Source organism: Mustela putorius, unplaced genomic scaffold (genome assembly GCF_011764305.1).
Source record: "Mustela putorius furo isolate JIRA1106 unplaced genomic scaffold, ASM1176430v1.1 tig00000242_pilon_pilon_pilon, whole genome shotgun sequence".
In the NCBI taxonomy this organism is placed as follows: Eukaryota; Metazoa; Chordata; class Mammalia; order Carnivora; family Mustelidae; genus Mustela; species Mustela putorius.
The window spans coordinates 4,569,098-4,590,361 of NW_025421325.1; the positions used below are offsets into that span (position 1 = coordinate 4,569,098).

At 34.9% G+C, this 21,264-nt stretch overlaps 1 protein-coding gene across 4 annotated transcripts in view; it reads right to left on the bottom strand.

Annotated features, from left to right (window-relative positions):
* The window catches only part of CBR4 (carbonyl reductase 4), a 114,813-nt gene that overhangs the window by 85,910 nt on the left and 7,639 nt on the right, over positions 1-21,264 (bottom strand). Inside the window, exon 5 of one of the 4 annotated variants that reach the window (XM_004758115.3) lies at positions 6,190-7,712. The exons of the other annotated variants lie outside the window; for them this stretch is intronic. Within the exon in view, the coding sequence (XP_004758172.1) occupies positions 7,534-7,712 (179 nt within the window). The 3' untranslated portion in view covers positions 6,190-7,533. Of the gene's footprint in view, positions 1-6,189; positions 7,713-21,264 lie in introns of those variants that run through there. 4 annotated transcript variants of the gene reach the window in all.

Consider the following 21,264-nt stretch of genomic DNA (forward strand, 5'->3'; position numbering starts at 1 on the left):
CGGTAGTAATCAAAACAGTATGGTACCGGCACAAAAAACAGACAAGTACATCAATAGAACAAAACAAAAAATACAGAAGTAAACACAAAATTATATGATAAATTAATCTTTGACAAAGCAGGAAAGAATATTCAATGGGAAAGAGAGTCTCTTCAACAAATGCTGTTGGGAAAACTGGAAAGCTACATGCAAAAGAATGAAACTGAAACACTTTTTTACACCACACACAAAAATAAATTCAAAATGGATTACAGACCTAAATGCAAGACCTGAAACCATAAAAACTCCTAGAGGAGAGTACAAGCAGTAATTTCTCTGACCCTGGCTATAACAACTATTTTCTAGATATGTTCCCTGAGGCAAAGGAAACAAAAGTAAAAATAAACTATTGGGAGGAGAAAACTAAAAGATTTTCCCCTAAGGTCAGAAACACGACAAAGATGTCTACTCTCGCCACTTTTATTCAACATAGTACTGAAGTCCTAGCCACAGCAATCAGACAACAAAAAGAAATAAAAGGCATCCAAATTGGTAAGGAAAAAGTAAAGTTTTCACTCTTTGCAACTATGAAGCTATACATAGAAAACTCGAAAGATTCTACCAAAAAACTGAAAGAATAAATTCAGTAAAGTAGCAGTATATAAAATCAATGTCCAGAAATTAGCTGCATTTTTATGCACTAATAATAAAGCAGAAGAGAGAGAAATCAAGGAATCGATCCCATTTACAACTGCATCAAAACCGTAAGATATCTAGGAATAACCTCAAACAAAGAGATAAAGGATCTATACTCTGAAAACTAGAGAGCATTTATGTAAGAAGCTGAGGAAGACAAAAAGAAATGGAAAATGTTCCATGCTCATGCACTGAAGAACAAATACTGGTAAAGTGGCTAGGCTACTTAGAGCAATCTACACATTCAATGCAATCCCTATCAAAATACAACCAGGATTTTTTACACAGCTGGAATAAATAATCCTAAAAATTATATGGAACCAAAAAAGACTTCTAGTAGCCAAAGGAATGTTGAAGAAGAAAAACAAAGCTGGAGGCTTCACAATTTCAGACTTTAGGCTGTATTACAAAGCTGTAATTATTAGGACAGTATGGTACTGGCACAAAAACAGACACATCGACCAATGGAACAGAATAGAACCCAAAAATGGATCCTCAACTCTACTGTCAACTAATCTTAGACAAACAAGGAAAGAATATCCAGTGGAAAAAAGACAGTCCCTTCAACAATCAGTATTGGGAAAATTGGACAGCCACATGCAGAAGAATGAAACTGGACCACTTTCTTACACCATATAAAAATAAACTCAAAAAGACGCCTGGGTGGCACAATTTGGTGCAGCCACTCTGAAAAACTGTATGGAAGTTCCTCAAAAAGTTAAAAACAGAATTAACCTAAGATCCAGCAACTGCATTCCAGCTATTTACCCAAAAATACAAAACACTAATTCAAAGGGACATGCACCTCTATGCTTAAAGCAGCATTATTTCAAATAGCCTGGATACGGAAGCAGCCCACAAGTCCACTGATGAATGGATAAAGAAGATGAGATAGACAGATAAATACATGTAAATATAGATATACAGATATAAATGTATCTACAATGGAATATTATATAGCCATAAAAAATAAAGAAATCTTGCCATTTGCAATAACATGGATAGAGCTAGAGAGTATACTACTAAGTGAAATAAGTCAGTCAAAGAAAGACAAATACCATATGATTTCACTCGTATGTGGAATTTAAGACAAAGCAAAGGTGAAAAAAAGAGAAGCAAACCAAGAAACACACTCTTAACTACAGAGAAAAACTAATGGTTATCAGAGGGGAGTTGGATGAAAGAATGGGTGCAATAGGTGATGGGGATTAAGGAATACACTTGTGATGAGCACCAGATTATTAAAATTAAAACTTTTTAAAAAATCATATAATCTCAACAGGTGCAGAAAAAGTACTTGACAAAATTCAATCTTCATTCATAATCCACCCTGAACAAAGTGGGTTTAGAGAGAACATACCTCAACATAAGAAAGGCCATGTATGAAAAGCCCACAGCTAATATCATATTCAATGGTGAAAAATTAAGGATGAAAAAGTTCTAAGATTGGGAGTAAGACAAGGATATCCTTTCTCACCCCATTTATTCTACACAATACTTAAAGTCCCAGCAACAGCAATCAGACAAGAAAAAAAAAAAATCCACACTGAAAGGAAAAAGTTAAGCTGTCAATATCTGCAAATGTAATATATGGAAAATCCTAAAGATCCACTAAAAAAACTACAGAACTGATAAATGAATTCAGTAAAGTTGTAGGCTACAAAATTAATATAAAGAAATCTGTCACATTTCTATACACTAACACTGAAGTAGCAGAAAGAGGAAATAAGAAAACATTTCCATTTGCACCAAAAAGAAAATACGTAAGAATAAACTTAACACGGATGTGAAAGACCTATTCTGTGAAAACTATAAAACACTCATGGAAGACACTAAAGATGCCAAATAAATGGAAAGCGAGTCCATGTTAATGGGATGGAAAAACTAATATTGTTAAAATTGTCCGTGATACTGATTCAGTGCAACCTATCAAAATACCAAGAGCATTTTTCACAGAACTAGAAAAAAAAATACTAAAATTTGGATGGAACCACAGAAGATGCCAAATAGCCAAAATAATCTTAAGAAAGAACAAAGTTGGAGGTATCACAATCCCAGATTTCACACTATATTACAAAGCTACGGTAATCAAAACAGAATGGCACTAGCAAAAGATGCACAGATCAAGAGAACAAAATAGTGAACTCAGGAAAAAACCCGCACTTATTTGATCAATTAATCAATGGCAAAGGTGATAAAAGTATACAATGAAGAAAAGACAGTCCTCAATAAAAGATGTTGGGAAAACTCAACAGCTACACTGAAAAGAATAAAACTGGACCACCTTCTAAAAATTTATTATGTCAGAGAGAGAAAGTGAGCAAGTGAATAGGGGGAGGGAAAGGGTAGAGTGAGAGAATCCTCAAGCAGACTCCCTCCTGAGCAGAACTCGACATGGGGCTCGACCACTTTCTTACACAATACATAAACTCAAAATGACATAAAGGCCTACATGGGAGATCTGAAACCATAAAACTCCTAAAAGAAAACACAGGCAGTGGGCGCCTGGGTGGCTCAGTAGGTTAAAGTCTCTGCCTTCAGCTCAGGTCATGATCTCAGGGTCCTGGGATCGAGCCCTGCATCGGGCTCTCTGCTCAGTAGGGAGTCTGCTTCCCCCTCTCTCTCTGCCTGCCTCTCTGCCTACTCATAATCTCCATCTGTCAAATAAATAAATAAAATCTTTAAAAAAAAAAAAAAAGAAAACACAGGCAGTAATACCCTGGACATCAGTCTTAGCAATATTTTTCTAGATAAGTCTCCTCAGGCAAAGAAAACAAAAGCAAAAATAAACTATTAGGACATCAAACTAAAAAGCTTTTGCACAGGAAAAATTAAAAAATCAACAAAACCAAAGGCAACTTACTGAGTGGGAGAAAATATATGCAAATGATATATCCAATACAGGATTAATATCCAATATGTATAAGGAACTTACGTAACTCAACACCAAAAATACCCCCAAATAATCCCTTTAAAAATGGGCAGATGACCTAAATGAACATTTTTTCAAAGAAGACATACAGATGGTCAAGAGACATATGAAAAGATGCTCAACATCACTAATTATCAGGAAAATGTAAATCAAAGCTACAATGAGATAGCATCTTACACCTGTCAGAATGGCTAAAATCAAAATGACAAGAAAAAACAAGAGCTGACAAGGATGTAGAGAAAAAGAAACCCTTGTACACTGTTGGTGGGTTGTAAATTGGTGCAGCCACTGCTAATAACAGTATGGAGGTTCCTCAAAAAACTAAAAATTGAAATACCGTATTATCCAGTAATTCCACTACTAGGTATTTACCCAGAGAAAATGAGAACATTAACTGAAAAAGATATATGTGCCCTATGCTTACTGCAGCATTATTTGCAACAGCCTAAATATGAAAGCAACCCACATGCCCATCAAAGAGGAATGGAAAAATAAAATGCGGTGTATATATACACAATGGAATATTATTCAGCCATAAAAAGAATGATATCTTGCCACTGGTGACACCATGAATGGATCTAGAGGGTATTATCCTAAGTGAGATAAGTCAGAGAAAGACAAATAGTATAGGAGTTCACTTACATGTGGAATCAAAACACACACACACACACAAAGCAAAAAACATGCCCTAAATACAGAGGTCATATCAATGGGGGGAGGTAGGCAAAATGAGTGAAGAGGAATGGGAGGTACCGGCTTTCAATAACCAAATGAATAAATCACAGGAATGAAAGGTACAATATAGGGAATACAGTCAATGGTATTATAATAGTGTTATATGGTAACAGATGGTAGCTGCAGTTTTGGTGAGCAGAACATAACATATAAAGTTGTTGAATTACTGTTACTATATTGAATTACTGAAACTAATCCAATACTGTGTGTTAACCACACTTCAACTAAAGGAACTATTTTTTTTCAATTAAAAAGAAAAGTTCTACAGGTAATACTGATAACCACCCCCGTTTGGGTTATTAGCCCAAGAATTCTAAGCCAAATTCCTGGTAATTACTTGAACTAAGGTATCCTACCTAACACAAAACAATTGATTGACTTAGGATCGCAAATTCAATTTTAAATGGAAAGTAAACATCAAAATCAGAGATAAATTACAAAAAAAGATAAATTATCAAAAAAGATTAAGTCACAGGGATTTGATTAAAAAATATATATATATTCCAGGATGCATACTGAGAGAACAAATGTATCTCAGTGACTATCACCAACTATAGCACAGAGTAATGGACTCCTGAATGGATCTTGAATCAAAAAATCATAGTGGTTTATCAGTTATTTATGGAGCATATCCAGTGTACTCAGGGATGACTAGGCAAAGTGGGGGTATCAAAAGAAGTTCCAGATATTTAGCAGGTATTCAACCAATATTTGAGTTCAGTAGCTAAATAAATGAAAACACAGTATGGTCTCTACCCTCAGGAGCTTACAATGTAGTAGAAAGATAAAACAAATATAAAAGAAATTTAATTATTAAATAATTTGTATACAGTTCACCCTTGAACAATGCAGAAGGTTGGGGCACTGATCACCCGCACAATCTAAAATTCACCTATAACTGATGCCCAAGAACATAATCATTAATAGCCTACTGTTGACTGGAAGCCTTCCCAATAACGTAAACAGTGAACACATTTTTTGTAAGATGAATATATTCTGTATTCTCAAAATAAAGCTAGAGAAAATATTAAAATCATAGAATACATTTACAATAGTGTACTATAAAATATGCCCATTTAAGTGGCCCCACACAGCTCAAAACCATGTTGTTCAAAGGTCAACTGTATGTATGTTAAGTTGTTAAGAAATCACAGAAGTTCTTGAGTGGCTGAACATACACAACAGCTGCCAACTGATTTGAGCAACAGGACACAAGTATTAAATTACAAGTTCTACCAGGTCCATGAAAGTAAGTGAATTCACCTGGAGTGGAAAAGTGAAGGCTTATTTTACCTATTTCAAAATCTCTTCCCATATTCTACTACTTTGATATGGCCTGTGTGAGGGAGATGTATCAGTTAAAAAGGTTTAAATATACACTTTTAAAGGTTAAACCTATCTGTAGCTTAATGTCACTAATTGAATGAAATATATTGGTTTCTTCCTCATCACCAGTCACATCACCCTCACTGATGATTTCAGAGATGAAGTATCCGGAGAAGGAAATTCTAACCTGAGGAGGATGTTATGCGAAGAAATGCAGGTAGCTAAAGGTGTGCCGGTGAGGCAGCATTAGAAAAACGGCCTACTTTGTCTCCACAGACTCTCCTACCTTAAAAGCATCAGCTACAGCATTTGAAACCATCCTCACTGCTCCATTTCTTTTATGTGCCTAGAACCGTTAATGCTTGATAAATCCTATCTATTACCATGCATGCATTTAGTAAGCAGTTTGATTAATAATACTCATTTTACTCACACTTAATAACTTCCTCACTCTTAAATAGACTTCTCTAAGTAAAAATTATTTTGAAAATAAATTTAAAATAATTTTTGAGTCAGGAAGCTTAATGTACAATTTAGATCTTTTATTACCTTTTACTTTTTTATTTTTATTATCTTTATCACATTGCATTTATTTAGTACAACCTCCTCACACCTTTGCACTGACTTGCAATATAAAATTAAATCTGTTTAAATAAAATAATGTTCCACGCTAATAAAACTCTAAAAGATTACTTTTTAAAATGCAGTAAATATTTAAAACATATTTTGAAATGATAAATAATAAAAATCAACATGAATCCAGTGACATTATCCTCCACATTATTTAAAATATCCTATTATTCCCCACAAAAGAATTCAATATGAGAGTTCAATGCAAAACAAATATTGCCTGATATTTTACATTCAATTTGTGTCTTTACTTCTATTCTCAGGCAGATATTTTCTCTTAAAAGTAATGCTTTAACTGTTCCTTATGAATACATCTTATTCATTGCTACTGCATATTTATTTATCATTTTTTGATGACTCAGTAGTAATTAATTATTACTGTAATTACATATTTCTGTAATTAAGCATTTCTGAAGTTTAAGGGTAAAAAAATCATATTATATTCAATCATACAAAATACTCTTGATTTTTCAAATGTCATTATTTGTTATACTATTTTTAAGTAGTTTGCTAAACTGAGTGTTACACAAAAAAACTACTTCTATTTCCTAAGTTGATAAGAACTCAGCTCATTCCTATACCAGATCTTAAAACCTTAAGGGTTAATCTTTATCATCTTTGAGAATTTCTAAAGAATCAGTCAACTATACCGCATCTGTATTTGTGAATTTGTATTTGTGAATTATTTTGTCCAGCCGCTTTATCAGGAATAATGCACTCAAAGAAACCGGGCTCTAAATTCATGCCAAACTGATCATTTTTTTTCAACCTGTATAAATACTGTTCTTCTAAGGTATATGGAAAAGGAATATAATGTGTAACTGGCAGGACTGCTAAAGTACTGACAACTAAATAATATCCTATAAATACTCCTATCTTAGCAATGGCCCAAACGTTAACTTCTAGAGAATTTTGACTGATACAATAAAATAATTCATGCCCAATTAGATTATATAATTTTTGCACTTTTGAGACCAAAAATATAAATTAGTGTCCATTTATATCATTTGCAAATGTCTATATACTAACATTGCTAGAGCCTATAAGGTACATAACACTTAGGAAACACAAATGGTTAGACAGTGCTCTTTTCAGATATATTCATATAAAGATGAAAATCAATACTTGTATCATCAATTGCTCTAATTAGCAAATGTCACCCGCACAGGTATGACTGTCAATAGCCAAACTGTACCCTTGATTATAATCACTATTATAACTGAATAATCTGTAAATCATATCATGAGTTGTAATCCCCCATCCACTACCAGAACATGCCCTGTAATATACGGTGATTCTAAAAGAAACACAACCGCATGTGCCACATCAATAGGTTCTCCAAACCTCCCAAGAGGGATACTTTTCTTTAAATGTTCTTCTTTCAAGTCTTTCGTCATATCTGTGTGAACAAATCCTAAAAGAGAAATGTTTATTTAGTTGAAAAGAGTAGGCACCAAGCCGTCGGCTCAATTTTAAACAAAAATAAATTTGCTCCTGATAATTTTGAGATTATTAACAAACTTGTTTCGGAAATACAGAGTTCTGCTAGCAATCAAGCAACCAAGTCTACATTTTTATTCAATTTAACTCAATGAAAATTTACTGAACACCAACACATGTGACTCCCAAATAACTGGCCCAACTCCTAGCACAATATAAGTGGGTAGATACAAACATGAAAATTCATTCCTTAGGGAACCTGTAGTTTATGGAAGAAACACACACCTGTATCCCTAAATATAATAAAAGGTCATCTGGTGAATACCCTTATACATAAAGTACCACAAAGAAGGAATTTTCACTTGATTGGGAGTAGAGGGGTAATAGGGTTAGAGGGAAAAAAGCAGTCACATAAACTGATGAGGCACTTCTGACAAAAATTAGTTTTGTTTGCTATAGCTAAGATAGCTGATGATGAGAAAGACCAGTATTTCCAATATTCATATAAGAAAAAAATCTTATGGCATGATCCTACTGTGATGCAAGTATATACTGAAAATTCAAACTTTAACATGGCACTGGTTTTCTAAAGTATATGGTTCTGTGGTATAAAGTACCACATAATATATTAGACAACCAATTCTAAATGATTCATATCATAGATCTATGCCAGAACTATAAATTTATTAAGAAAATCTTGTCAGATCAGTCTGAGATGAACACATATTACCAATACTCAACTTAAAAAAATCAGTATACTGTACACAACTCATTTAAAACTTTTAAAGAAGAGAATAAATAATTAATCCTCATGAAATTAATAAAAAAGATTTTTTTTAATTTTAAGGTCACGAAAAATACATGGACTAAAAGTCAGACATGTGAAGTGTAGTTCAATGTGCAACCTCAAAAAGTTTTCAAAAAAAAAAAAACAGTTTTCAGACTGGCTTGTGTTAAAATTAAATCATTTTAATTCAAACTGTAAATTAATCTAAATACGCTGCCATTTGAAGTATGAGGATAAATGTGAACTAAACACTGTACTAAGAATTAACATAAGGTCACTGGTTTATTATGTAATACTATGTTCTTAATTTTTCTTTGCCTTAGGTTTCACTTACAAATTTTTAAAATTTCCTTAAAAGTCTAATAAGAAACAATCACAGATTTTCCTAACATGAAGCCTGCAACAGTGACAGCTTTCTTATGGAAGAACTAGAAACAAGCTGAGTATCTTTCAAAAAGAAACTGTTTAAAGAAATCCTGGTACAGCCATACTGTAGAATAATATGCATCTATTAAAAATGAATCTACAAAGGACTTTTAAAGAGGAAAATAGTATTTGCCTATTAAAAATGAGGTTACAAATGCATTATAACCCCATTAAAAAGAAAACAAAATATGTATATACTAATGACTAAAACAACCACCAAATATTAACAGTGATTATCACTAAATACTAGATTTACAAGTGATGATTTTTACTTTCTTCTCTGGATTTGTCTATACTTTCCAAATTGTCTACAATGTATGTATACTATCTTTGTATTCAAATAAAAAGTTATTGAAAAAGATGCACAGTATTAACTTCAGATTCTCTGAAATGAGGACCTGGAATAAAAAAATAATGTTATACTATTTATGTGTTTCATTGTGAGACTACATTGTGAAATACAACCTTACCTGCCATTAAATCTTACTACATTTTTTATTTTTATTCTTTTTCAAGATTTTATTTATTTAAAAAAAAAAGATTTTATTTATTTATTTGACAGACAGAAATCACAAGTAGGCAGAGGCAGGCAGAGAGAGGGAGGGAGGCAGGCTCTCTGCTGAGCAGAGAGCCCGATGCAGGACTTGATCCCAGAACCCTGAGATCATGACCTGAGCTGAAGGCAGAGGCTTTAACCCACTAAGTCACCCAGGCACCCAAATCTTACCACATTTTTTAAAAAGTCCACCCCATTTACTTCAATCCCTTTCTTCTTTAAGGACAATGAGATGAAAAAAAAAAGAAAGAACAATGAGATGGCCAGATGGAATGCAAGAATAAAGAGAAGTAGCTGACAGAGATAAGAAGAACACTGGACAAGCAGAATTTCAAGTGAACAGTAAATGAAACTTCATCTACAGTGAAGAGTCATAATAATCAATAGGCAATCCAATTACCTTAAAAAGCACTATCATGGGACTTCCTGTTATCCAAAGTTTTACATCTTTGGACACATTTATTTTCAAAAACACCTCAGAGTGTATTAGGAAAAAAAAAAACCCTCACCTCACACATTCAAAAAGCTGAATGAATTAAAATTATGAATGTAACATTTAAAGATTACATTATCTTCACAAGGAGTTCATGATATACCTACTTTATTCAAAGGTTGTTTTGAATTCTAGAAAAACTGGCATAAAATATTTCCCCACTAACTCTCAACACCCTCAGCAGAAATTCAATAATGTATTTTAATCTTAAATAAAAGAAAAAACTTGGGGTGCCAGTATGGCTCAGTCAGTTGAGTGTCTGACTTCATTTCAGTTCAGGTCATGATCTTGGAGTCATGGGGTCGATACCCGCATTAGGCTCCTCACTCAGCAGGGAGTCTTCTTGAGATTCTCTGCCCTTCCCCCAGCTCTTTCTCTCTATCTCTCTCAAGAGTAAATAAATATATTTTTTTTAATTCATAAAAACTATAGTAAAAATGTTTTTGCAAGGAAGACCCTGTAATGATGAGTTAGCAAATTCCAGGCTCAACGTCTAGTGAGCTTTTTCTGGTTCTGGGGACTTTTTCTCAAAAGCAGCACTTTGTGATTAAAAAGACCACTTGATTAGGACATATTAAATTAGATTCTGGTTCCCTGCTCTGCTACTACTATCAAAGCTAGGACCCAAGTAAAGTCATGTGGTACCTAAAACTGTATGACTGTTTCTGCATCATAAAATAAGTGAAGTAGATTGAAAATGATGGACCCTTGAGATATCTTTTAGCTCTACAAAACTATGATTCGAGGATGAAAAGTATGCCTCATTAATGACAACTGTACTGGAAGATTAGGAAAGGGAGCTCCCCTAAAAGAACCCTCGGTTCCTACATTGGTAGCTGGGTGGATAATTAGAATAGCTCCAAATCAGGAAGCACTGATGCTAATCTAGGTTTTTATTCATTCTGGGCAGAAAGAAACAGATTTGGGTCAACGTCAGGCCTTACATGCTTGTCCCTTTTGAAACAAAAAGTAAGGCCACACAATCTGTGAGAGGCCATGTGAAGGCATTTCCATCTTGGAAAAAAAGGCAGATATAGAACAGAGCATTTAGTACAGAAAGGCAAACCTTGGATAGGAAGAGAGATCTAGACAGTGAGATAAGTTTAAGAATTTCAGTGAGATAGAAAGAAGTCTTATGCCTCATACATACAGGCCATGACAACAGATTATATTCCAAAAAACAATCAAATAAGCCAGATACATGAAATAGATAAAGGCTAATATCTTGAAGTTTTTGATAAGTTCTTGTTCAACATTACAGCCTAGATTCAGCCCTACCAGAGTCTGTGTTCACGTTTGGTCAAATTTGAGAAGGAGAGGTATCATCTGAGTCCAACAATGATTGCAAGAAGTCCAGAAATGGAATCATGATGTCCAAACACCCACCTCACATGAATATTATCCCTCCACTGCTCAAGCCTGGAACATAAGGGTATTATTTCACAAGGGAAAGTCTGCCACAGATTCTCCCCAGGTCTATGAATGGATAGTTATAATGACAATCCTTGTGGGACAGCTGCTAGCCAACCCTGAATGCTAGACAAAGACTAAAAGTGGGCATCAGAGGCCAAGCTGAAAGAAAGGGATTAATTCACCAATATTGGCTTTTCCTCTTTGATTCTGATGTCTGATATGGAGACCAAGAATATCCAAAGACCCAAGAGCCTTTCTCTCATCATTATCGGCAGCTTTTTTTTTTAATTAATAGACTTATTTTTAGAGCAGTTTTAGGTTTACAGAAAAACTGAACATAAAGTAGAGGGGGTTCCCATATATTTCCTTATTACATTAGTCCTATTTTCCCCAATTATTTATAGCTTGCCTTAGGGTGGTACATTTGATGGTTCAATATTGATACATTATTAAGTAAAGTCCATAGTTTACATTAGCATTCACCCTTTGGATGGCATATAGTTCTATGTTTTTACAAACATGTAGCATAACATATCCACCATTATAGTATCATACAGAATAAATTTACTGTCCTAAAAATCTGCTTTAAAAAAAAATGTAAATCTTTACCAAACTTATTAGAAATCAGATTTAAAAAATGTGAAGCTAATTTCAAAAGATCCCAGGCACAACTAAATTTCGATGTCATTTTATGCTATAGCTCATAAACCATGTGATCCCCACTTATAAATATATTGACAACCCAGGTCACTGCATATAAACAGCCTATTGGCTTCTCTATCATATATCACAGGACCTCAGCAGAGATATCAGCAGTCTTTAAACATTTCATATACTCATTTTTGTGCTTGTACTGCTCTCCAGTTTGTGCTTTCTCCTTGACCCGATAGGACTCTCATCCATAACATTCTGTCACTTTATTTATAAAGTTCTGGAAATTTTGTTCTCCTACTCACTTTACTATGTATGTATTTACAATGCCTTTCAAGCTGGGTTATGAGAATATTAAATTACCCGTAGGTGCCACTGTCCAACAAATGATGTTATTATTGATCACTTGGACAATTAGAGGTTTCCAGCTGGAAACAAAGTTATCACTCCTTAAGCCCACAAATAAATAACTGAAATGACACACCCTCCACTTAGAATAAGGATACTTCCATTTTAGTTCCACATACATGACAACACACTCAGTGTATCTTTTTTAAAAAGGTACAGATAGGAGCACCTGGGTGGCATAGTCGGTTAAGCTTTAGACTCTTGATTTTGGCTCAGGTCATGATCTCAGTGTTGTGAGATCAAGCCCTGTTTGGGCTCTGTGCTGGGTGTGGAGCCTGCTTAAGATTCTCTCTCTCTCTCCCTTTCCTGCTGCCCCATCCCCTACTTTCCCCCTCTTAAAAAAAAAAAAAATAAATAATAAAAATAAATTAAAAGGTACCGATATACTCTTCCATATAAAACCAACTACACGGTTCTTGTCCAGTGAGAATTTATATTTGGTAAGTTATAAAGAAAATGTGTTTTTTTTATCCATTTTTTTTTGGTTAGTTATATAAATAAATAGCATCTCATTTCCATATTAGTTGATCACTATGTTAGTTTAGAAAGCTTTTATATACAACACAGACCATATATTTAAATAAGATACCAGAATTTTAGGCTATCACCAATATTAATAATCATAGGATATATACTATTTGATATATACATCTACTGGCTCAGGTTTTGATTCTCTGGTATATAGAAAGAATTAAAATAACCCCAGACATTTTTTTTTTCAAAGGAGAACAAACAAGGCTGTCGCCAAAAACTAGACCAAAATTTTAACCTAACCAAATTCAGGTATCTTAATACTATGTTAGCAGAAATGTACAGGGAAACAGTGTGAAAAATCAATTCCATAACCAAACAGCACATAAGAAAACCTAGAATAATACCTGTTTTGGGCAGCTGCCAAGCTTACGCAAACATCTGTCAACAAGATTTTCTCCAAGCAGTAAACATAAAAGCCCTTCAACTGGGGCGCCTGGTAGCTCAGGGGGTTAAGCCTCTGCCTTTGGCTCGGGTCATGATCTCAGGGTCCTGGGATCGAGCCCCACATCAGGCTCTCTGCTCAGCGGGGGAGCCTGCTTCCCCCTCTCTCTCTGCCTACTTGTGATCTCTATCAAATAAATAAATAAAATCTTTAAAAAAAAAAAAAAAAGCTCTTCAACTTAAAGGGAGGGCTGGACATTTAAGGTATCCTACAGAAATAAATGCAATGCTGTACTATTTGTCAGATTTTAAAATGCATATACCCTTTGAGTCCTGGCAGTTTTGTTCCCAGAATTATTCTCATTATACTCATACACATATAAATTACATACAAATATTGTCACTGCATTATTAATTGTAATGACAAAAGATCAGAAGCAATCTAACTGTCCATTAAGAGGCAACAGGATAAATCCATTATGATACACCCATAAGACAGACATTACCGTCTTTTAATTCAGCCATTAAACAGTCACATAAGACTGAATATTTTATGATTTGGTTTACATTAACTGTCCCAGAATAGGGAAATCTACAGAGACACAAAGTGGATTAGTGGTTGCCAGAAGCTGGGGAGACTGGAGGCAAACAAGGAGTGAATGCTAAAAGCTATAGGTTTTTGGGGGGATGATGAAAATGTTCTAAAATGTATTCTAAAATTCTGAAACTATACTATATTTATATTGTACAATGAGTTGTACAATATAAATGAGTGAATTATATGATCTGTGAAGTATTGCCATAAAGCTGTTATTTTAAAAAGTAAAGCAGTTCTATATGGAATATTATGGAATCAATTCCAAGATATATTGTGCTATGAATAAAGCAAGATACAGAATACTGGAGAGTATGATACAATTTGTTTTCTTTTTACATATATAGTTATATATTCATATAAATAAATAGACATATACCTGTATATTATAGGTATATACACACACATATATTTTATTGACTTGTATATGAAATACCAAAGACACTAGTTAACAGGAATTACTTTTGAAGAAGGAAACTAAATGATTAGGGGAAAGAAGACTCACTTTTTAATCTATGCCTTTTTGTACTCCTGAATTTTGTACCATGCTTGTAGTATCTATTGAGAACACATTTTTTAAAAATAATATATCCATTATAATTTCAATTTTTTAAGGTTAATTTTTAATTTTTATTTATTTATTTGAGTAAGTGAGAGAGTGAGAGAGAGAAAAAGCAGGGTAGGGGCTGAGGAAGAGAGAAAAGCAGACACTCTGCTAAACAGAGAGCCTGAAAGAGGCTCAATCCCAGGACTCTGGGATCAGACCCAACCTGAAGGCAGATGCTTAACCAACTGAGTCACTCAGGCACCCCTATAGTTTCAATTTATCAAATATTCTGTTGCTCATATTCAATATTTTCTAAGTGGTTAGAATTATCCAGAAAATATTCAATATTAGAAAATATTTAATATTTTCTAATCAGTTAGATCTATTTTATATTTGAATACCAAAGCTTAGTAACTAACTGATCTTTAAGAAGTCAATAACATTAGGCCGTGAATAAGGGCCTAATTTATTACTTTCCCTGCTTCTGGGTTTTACTGTTTTCCTTAACTGGAAACTCCATTTGCAGGTAGGTAACCAGGAAAACTGACATAAGAAGAAACATATTTGTTAATTCTGAGGCCTGTCAGTTCTATTAGAAGATCTGGTGATGAATCTGTCTGAAATTACTACCTAAAATAAATAAATAATCCATACAACCAATTTAATTCTTCTATTTCGACCTGCACTTTGCCTCTAATCAATAAAGCATATTCACACTATGAATCCTGCTAAGTATATATGGCCAATAATAAAGGTCACCCTATGAAACGGTCACAATTTTAGTGACAGGTATTTTCCTGTACTACAAATTATACTGGAAAATAAGATCTTTCAGAAAGGCTATACAAACACACTTCTACAACACTCCTAAAACTTCTCTTTGTATACAAACTGGATTCCCCATTATTTAGCCTGTTGCCTTGACAACTGATTCACTCTGACAAAATTAAGCATTCCTTCTTCAATGTTTCCATAGCATCATATATGTTCCTCTACTTTACATCTGTCATTCAGCTTTTTAATTATTTGTTTATATGTCTGTCTTTCTCACAGTACTTAGCTCCTCATAGCAGAAATACCTTATTCATTTTTTATAATTTTGGAACCCTTGCATATAGAAAAAACTCGAGAAAGTTTACTGAGTTATTATGAATTAGAAACACGTGCATCATCCTTAAATCATCCAGCTTTTAAATGATCATGAACTAGAATTAACTCTTCCTCACCCACACTATGGCAATCCCTTAACAGAGTAAACCAAATACATGCGGCCCCAAATCACAAATAATCTATTCCATATATGGCTAACCTAAGCTAACACTAAAATCAATCAGGTTGCATAAGCATACACAAACAGAAAGCAGTGTCAAAATGACAGTATAAGTTTTGGATTATTTTTTTCTTTTTTTTTTTTCTCTAAAATGGTTGTATATAAACTAGAGTCATTTATCAAATATTCATGGATTTGGAATGCTTGAATTTAGGTAGTCTCTGTGACTGAACAATGAACTGAGCTGAAGGCACATAACAAAGCACAAAGGTTATCAGGACAATTTGACATTTCCCTAAACCCTGCTAGTTTAGCATCACTGCCAAATAAAACACCAATCCCAGGGGTTCCTGGTTGGCTCAGATGATTAAGCGTCTGCCTGCAGCTTGACCTTGGGTCATGATCCCAAGGTCCCGTGATCCAGTCTGGCATCAGGCTCCTTGCTCAGGGGAGAATCTCCTCTCCCTCTCCATCTGCCTCTCCCCCTGCTTGTCCTCTCTCTTGCACTCTCTTTCAAATAAATAAATAAGCAAACAAACAAACAAACCAATCCAGCACACAAGCTGGAACCATTAGTGACCCAAAATGGAAAGGTGTCAAAGGTCTATATCAGCCTACTCTCTTACAACCAACCAATGAACCAAAAGGTCTTTTCTGTATAGATAATCAATTCTTCAATACCTACAGTAAACTAGCAAAAACATTCCATGGCAAACTGGCCGAGGTATACGAAAACAATCATTTCATTCAGAAGTTGCGTTAATACCTAACCCAAATTTTTATCACACCAAAGAATCATAGTATAGATTGGAGTTTTAGCACCTTTTTATCACCCTCTTCACTAATCCTGGTAATTTGTATATATGTTTTGGGTTTTTTTTAATATCCATTTGGTCCAAGGACAGTTTATTCTTTTTATAATGGCATGGTCTAATGTCTTTGGTAAGTTATATTTTTGTTTATATTACCTGCATTCTGCTGAACTGATGAATCACAAAGAACTCTAATTTCCAGATAAATGAATTTTTGATGTTGTGGGACTTCTTGAAATTTTTGAAATACTGAAATATAAGGTATTCTTAAAACTAGAGTTACTTTGTTACATGGTCTGCTTATAAATCTGTGAAATCCCAGATACTTGAGGCAACATCCATAATTTTCATTTTGTATTTCTAACTGGGTTAATACTAACTTTATACATGTTTAACTGATCTGTATACTTTGGAATGTCACTTAGGTAAGGTTTCTGACTAATCTTAAAGTCATCACAAATAATACTTGCATATTCGACTTTTCTGGACCTATTTTGGCTAAAGAATGATGTACAGTTGCAAACATTTTGCATTTCATGTTTTGGAAAACTTAATATGTTTTTATATAGGTATTTTAAGGAAATTTCAACTGCTTCTATTATTCTGTGAACTAAACAAACTGCATAGCACCGAGTCTTCTGATAGATGTCTGTATGCTACATTGTTTCAGTCACTTCTGGAAGGTCCCATAATGTATGTAGATCATAACAGAGATCAGCATCTAAAACATGGTCCCTTTTTCACCCAGGGGGCTCAGTCGGTCAAGCATCCAACTCCTGATTTTTGGCTCAGGTCGTCATCTCAGGGTCATGGAATTGAGCCCTGCGCTGGACTCCATGCTCAGCAGGGAGTTGATTCTCTCCCTCTCCCACTCCTTCTCCCTCTGCACATGCTCACTCTCTCCATATAAACAAATAAATCTCAAAAAATTTTTTAAAATAAAAAATGAAATATGGCCCCTTTCTCAAACTGAGCAACTTAACCTTTTCAAGATGAGCTTTGGCAAAAGTTTTTCCTTATAATTCTGAGTTCTTATTTCAGTTTAAGTGGAAATTGGTTTTTTAACTCTGTCTTGAAGATTATATCAACACGCTCACACTTCATCCCTCTTTCTGTCTTTCAGATTACTTATAACACTGTGAAAATTTAAGGTGAAGGTGGAAATTCTAAAATGGGATTTAAGTGACTTGTAGAATGCTCTGTGTTCATGAGTACAGAAGGCTACTGAGTAGAACAGAACTTGTTTAAAATTTAAGGCAATTAATTTGAAGCCCAACAAACCAGCTGTAAGCTGCATATCTGAATTTATTTTAAAAGACTTAGCGTAAGTTAAGAATTGGAAAATTTTTCTGAAGCATTTCATTTAAGAGACAGAGAAAGAGACCATGAGAGAGAGAGCATGAGCTGGGGAGGAGGGGTTGTACAGAGTGGCAGTAGCAGACTCCTCACTGAACAGGGAGCCCGATATGGGACTTGATCTCAGGACCCTGGGATCATGATCTGAGCAGAAGGCAGATGCTTAACCAACTGAGCCACACAGGCACCCAGAAATGAAAAATTTCTTTAGACTTTGGCAAGCTACACTATAATTCCAATCATTGTTTTAGTATTTTCCAATTACCTGTAACTGACAGATCGAGTTAACTGGCTTTGCATCCCATTTAATCCATCGGTATTTTCAAGCCATGAGAAATGCCCAAAGTAAGCACAATAAAAGCCACAGGTACAAAATAATGTTCTACTTGTCTTCCTTTTTTTTTTTTTAAGATTTTATTTATTCATTTGACAGACATAGTTCACAAGTAGGCAGAAAGGCAGGCAGAGAGAGAAGGAAGGAGGTTTCCCTCTGAACAGAGCGCCCCATGCAGGGCTCGATCCCAGGACCCTGGGATCATGACATGAGCCGAAGGCAGAAGCCCAACCCACTGAGCCACCCAAGCACCCCTCTACTTGTCTTCTTGAGAAGTCTCTGATTTCTGTGCTCTTAGCCCAAATCAAACTTGCTTTGTATTACAAGTGAATTGCATCTCTGCTGGCTTGGTTCTTCCTACATCATTAACAAGAAGACAAGCGTTCCTCATAGATTTCCTCTAGGAGACTAGCTCTATTATAAGCTTCCCATTGTGACTTCTATTTTGAAAATTATTAAACAGCCACATCTATTAAACAGTCATCTTCATTCTTGGCCACTCCAACATATGTCTGGTTTTAGAAACCTTTGTTTCTCTAAGCAGTGCCTTGGTCATATGTAATAGTATTTTTTGATGTCAGAATATTCAGTCTCATCTCTTGTTATCATATCCTACCACTTTGTTCCTCCCATGCCATCAACAATGAGCCTCAGAGCCCATATCCATTTGTTAAAGAGACAACTACAGATAAAATCACTGTTAAAATCTTGCCACTTCAGGGCGCCTGGGTGGCTCAGTGGGTTAAGCCGCTGCCTTCAGCTCAGGTCATGATCTCAGGGTCCTGGGATCGAGTCTCGCATCGGGCTCTCTGCTCAGCAGGGAGGCTGCTTCTCTCTCTCTCTCTCTCTCTGCCTGCCTCTCCGTCTACTTGTGATCTCTCTCTGTCAAATTAATAAATAAAATCTTTTAAAAAAAATAATCTTGCTACTTCATAGGCTGATTTCTAAAACGGTGTTTCTTCCTCCTGAGTGTGTGTAAATATCTTTTTATCCTTCAAATTTTTCTGTACTGAAATTCTAACACAAATCCTGGATAGCTCTCTAGGGTACAATAAGGTCCAGTGAAAGACATTACTTTGAAAACAAACACTTCGTGACCCCTGGCAATTCTCTTTCTAAATACCAAATTCCTGGAAAAATCAGTATGTCAGTTATTATACATGACTGCTTGGTGAAATGTGCAAATGACATCACATACGATAATTTGATAATTTCCTCTGGTCTATTCTGTTATTAATAGCATACTGGATTAGAGACCTATTCAAATATTTTAAATATAGAGAAGTATTATTTCTATAAGATAAACTGAAGAAATATATTTAGGTAATATACACATTAATACTTGGAAAGCTCTGCTTTGACACTGACAAAGTCTAAATTAATTAGCAAATTTATCCCAGTGAGCAATAAGTCAGTGGAACATTCCAAGAAGAGAGAAGAACACTTAAAATGGAAATAGTTCTCCGAAGTATACAATTTGGAGTTCTACTAGTGGATACATTACCAATACCCACCGCCCCAACTTGAAATTCTCACGTTCAACCCTTAAGAGTTCTTAATTTATAACGAATTTTTAAATGAGAAGTTTCTCTTGTGGTTTCAGTTTAAGGGTAGTCATTTATTAGAAAATGCAATGTGGGGACTGGGGGCCCCTGGGTGGCTTAGTTGGTTAACTTGATTTCGGCACAGGTCATGATCTCAGGGTCATGAGATCAAGCCCCACATCAGGTTCCACATTGGGCATGAAGCCTACTTAAGATTCTCTCTCTCCCTCACTCCTCCTCTCTGTAAAATTAAAAAAAAAAAAAAAAGGCAATGTGGTTTACACAAACAAAACAGCCTTGGCCTCCTCCTTGAGGGTAGTGCAGAGACTGGCAATACAGGCAAGTGTAGCCACTTACGCCTGGTCAAGACATAGTCATGCCATCACACATTTCACTACTCAAGAATTTAGTAACCATGAAGATTCCATGTTCCTACTCTGATACTCAGACGTACCTGATGATGCTGATGTACTTACAAACACAGGAATAATCTCTGCTATTATTGTACAAAACCAAGGTGTACATAAATTCTATTTAAGAAGAAAAAAGTAAAACTATCACTATTTGCAAATGACATTACCCCTACACAGACATACCACCCTAAAAAGTCCACCAAAACCCTACTAGAAGTAATAAATGAATTCAGTAACATTGTAGGATACAAAAGCAATACAGAAATCTGTTGCATTTCTATACACTAATAAAGAACTAGAAGAAAAGAGAAATTTAAAAAAACAATCCTAGGAGTTCCTGGGTGGCTCAGTTGTTAACGTCTGCTTTTGGCTCAGGTCATGGTCCCAGGATCCTGGGATCAAGCCCCATATTGGGCTCCCTGCTCAGTGGGAAGCCTGCTTCTCCCTCTCCCATTCCCCCTGCTTATGTTCCCTCTCTCGATGCCTCTCTCTGTTAAATAAACAAAATCTTTTTTTTTTTTTTTTAATCTCATTTAAACTTACACCAAAAAGGATAAAATCCTAAGGAATAAACTTCACCAAGGAGATGAAAGATACATACTCTGAACCCTGTAAGACACTGATGAGGAAACTGAAAATGACACAAAAAATGGAAAGATACTCCATGCTTGTGGATTAGAAGAATTGTTAAAATACCTACACTACCTCAGTAATCCCTATCAAAATATTCATAGTAATTTTTCACAGAACTAGAACAAAGAATCCTAAAATGGACTCACAAAAGACCCCAACAGCCAAAACAATCTATTTATTTATTTATTATTTAAGTAATCTCCGCACCCAGTGTGGAGCCTGAACTCATGACCCCATGATCAAGAGTCACATACTCTATCAACTGAGTCAGCCAGGCACCCCTAGCCAAGAAAATCTTGAAGAACAACAACAAAGCTGGAGGCATCAAAATCCTAGATGTCACATCATAAAGCTACAGTAATCAAAGCAGTAT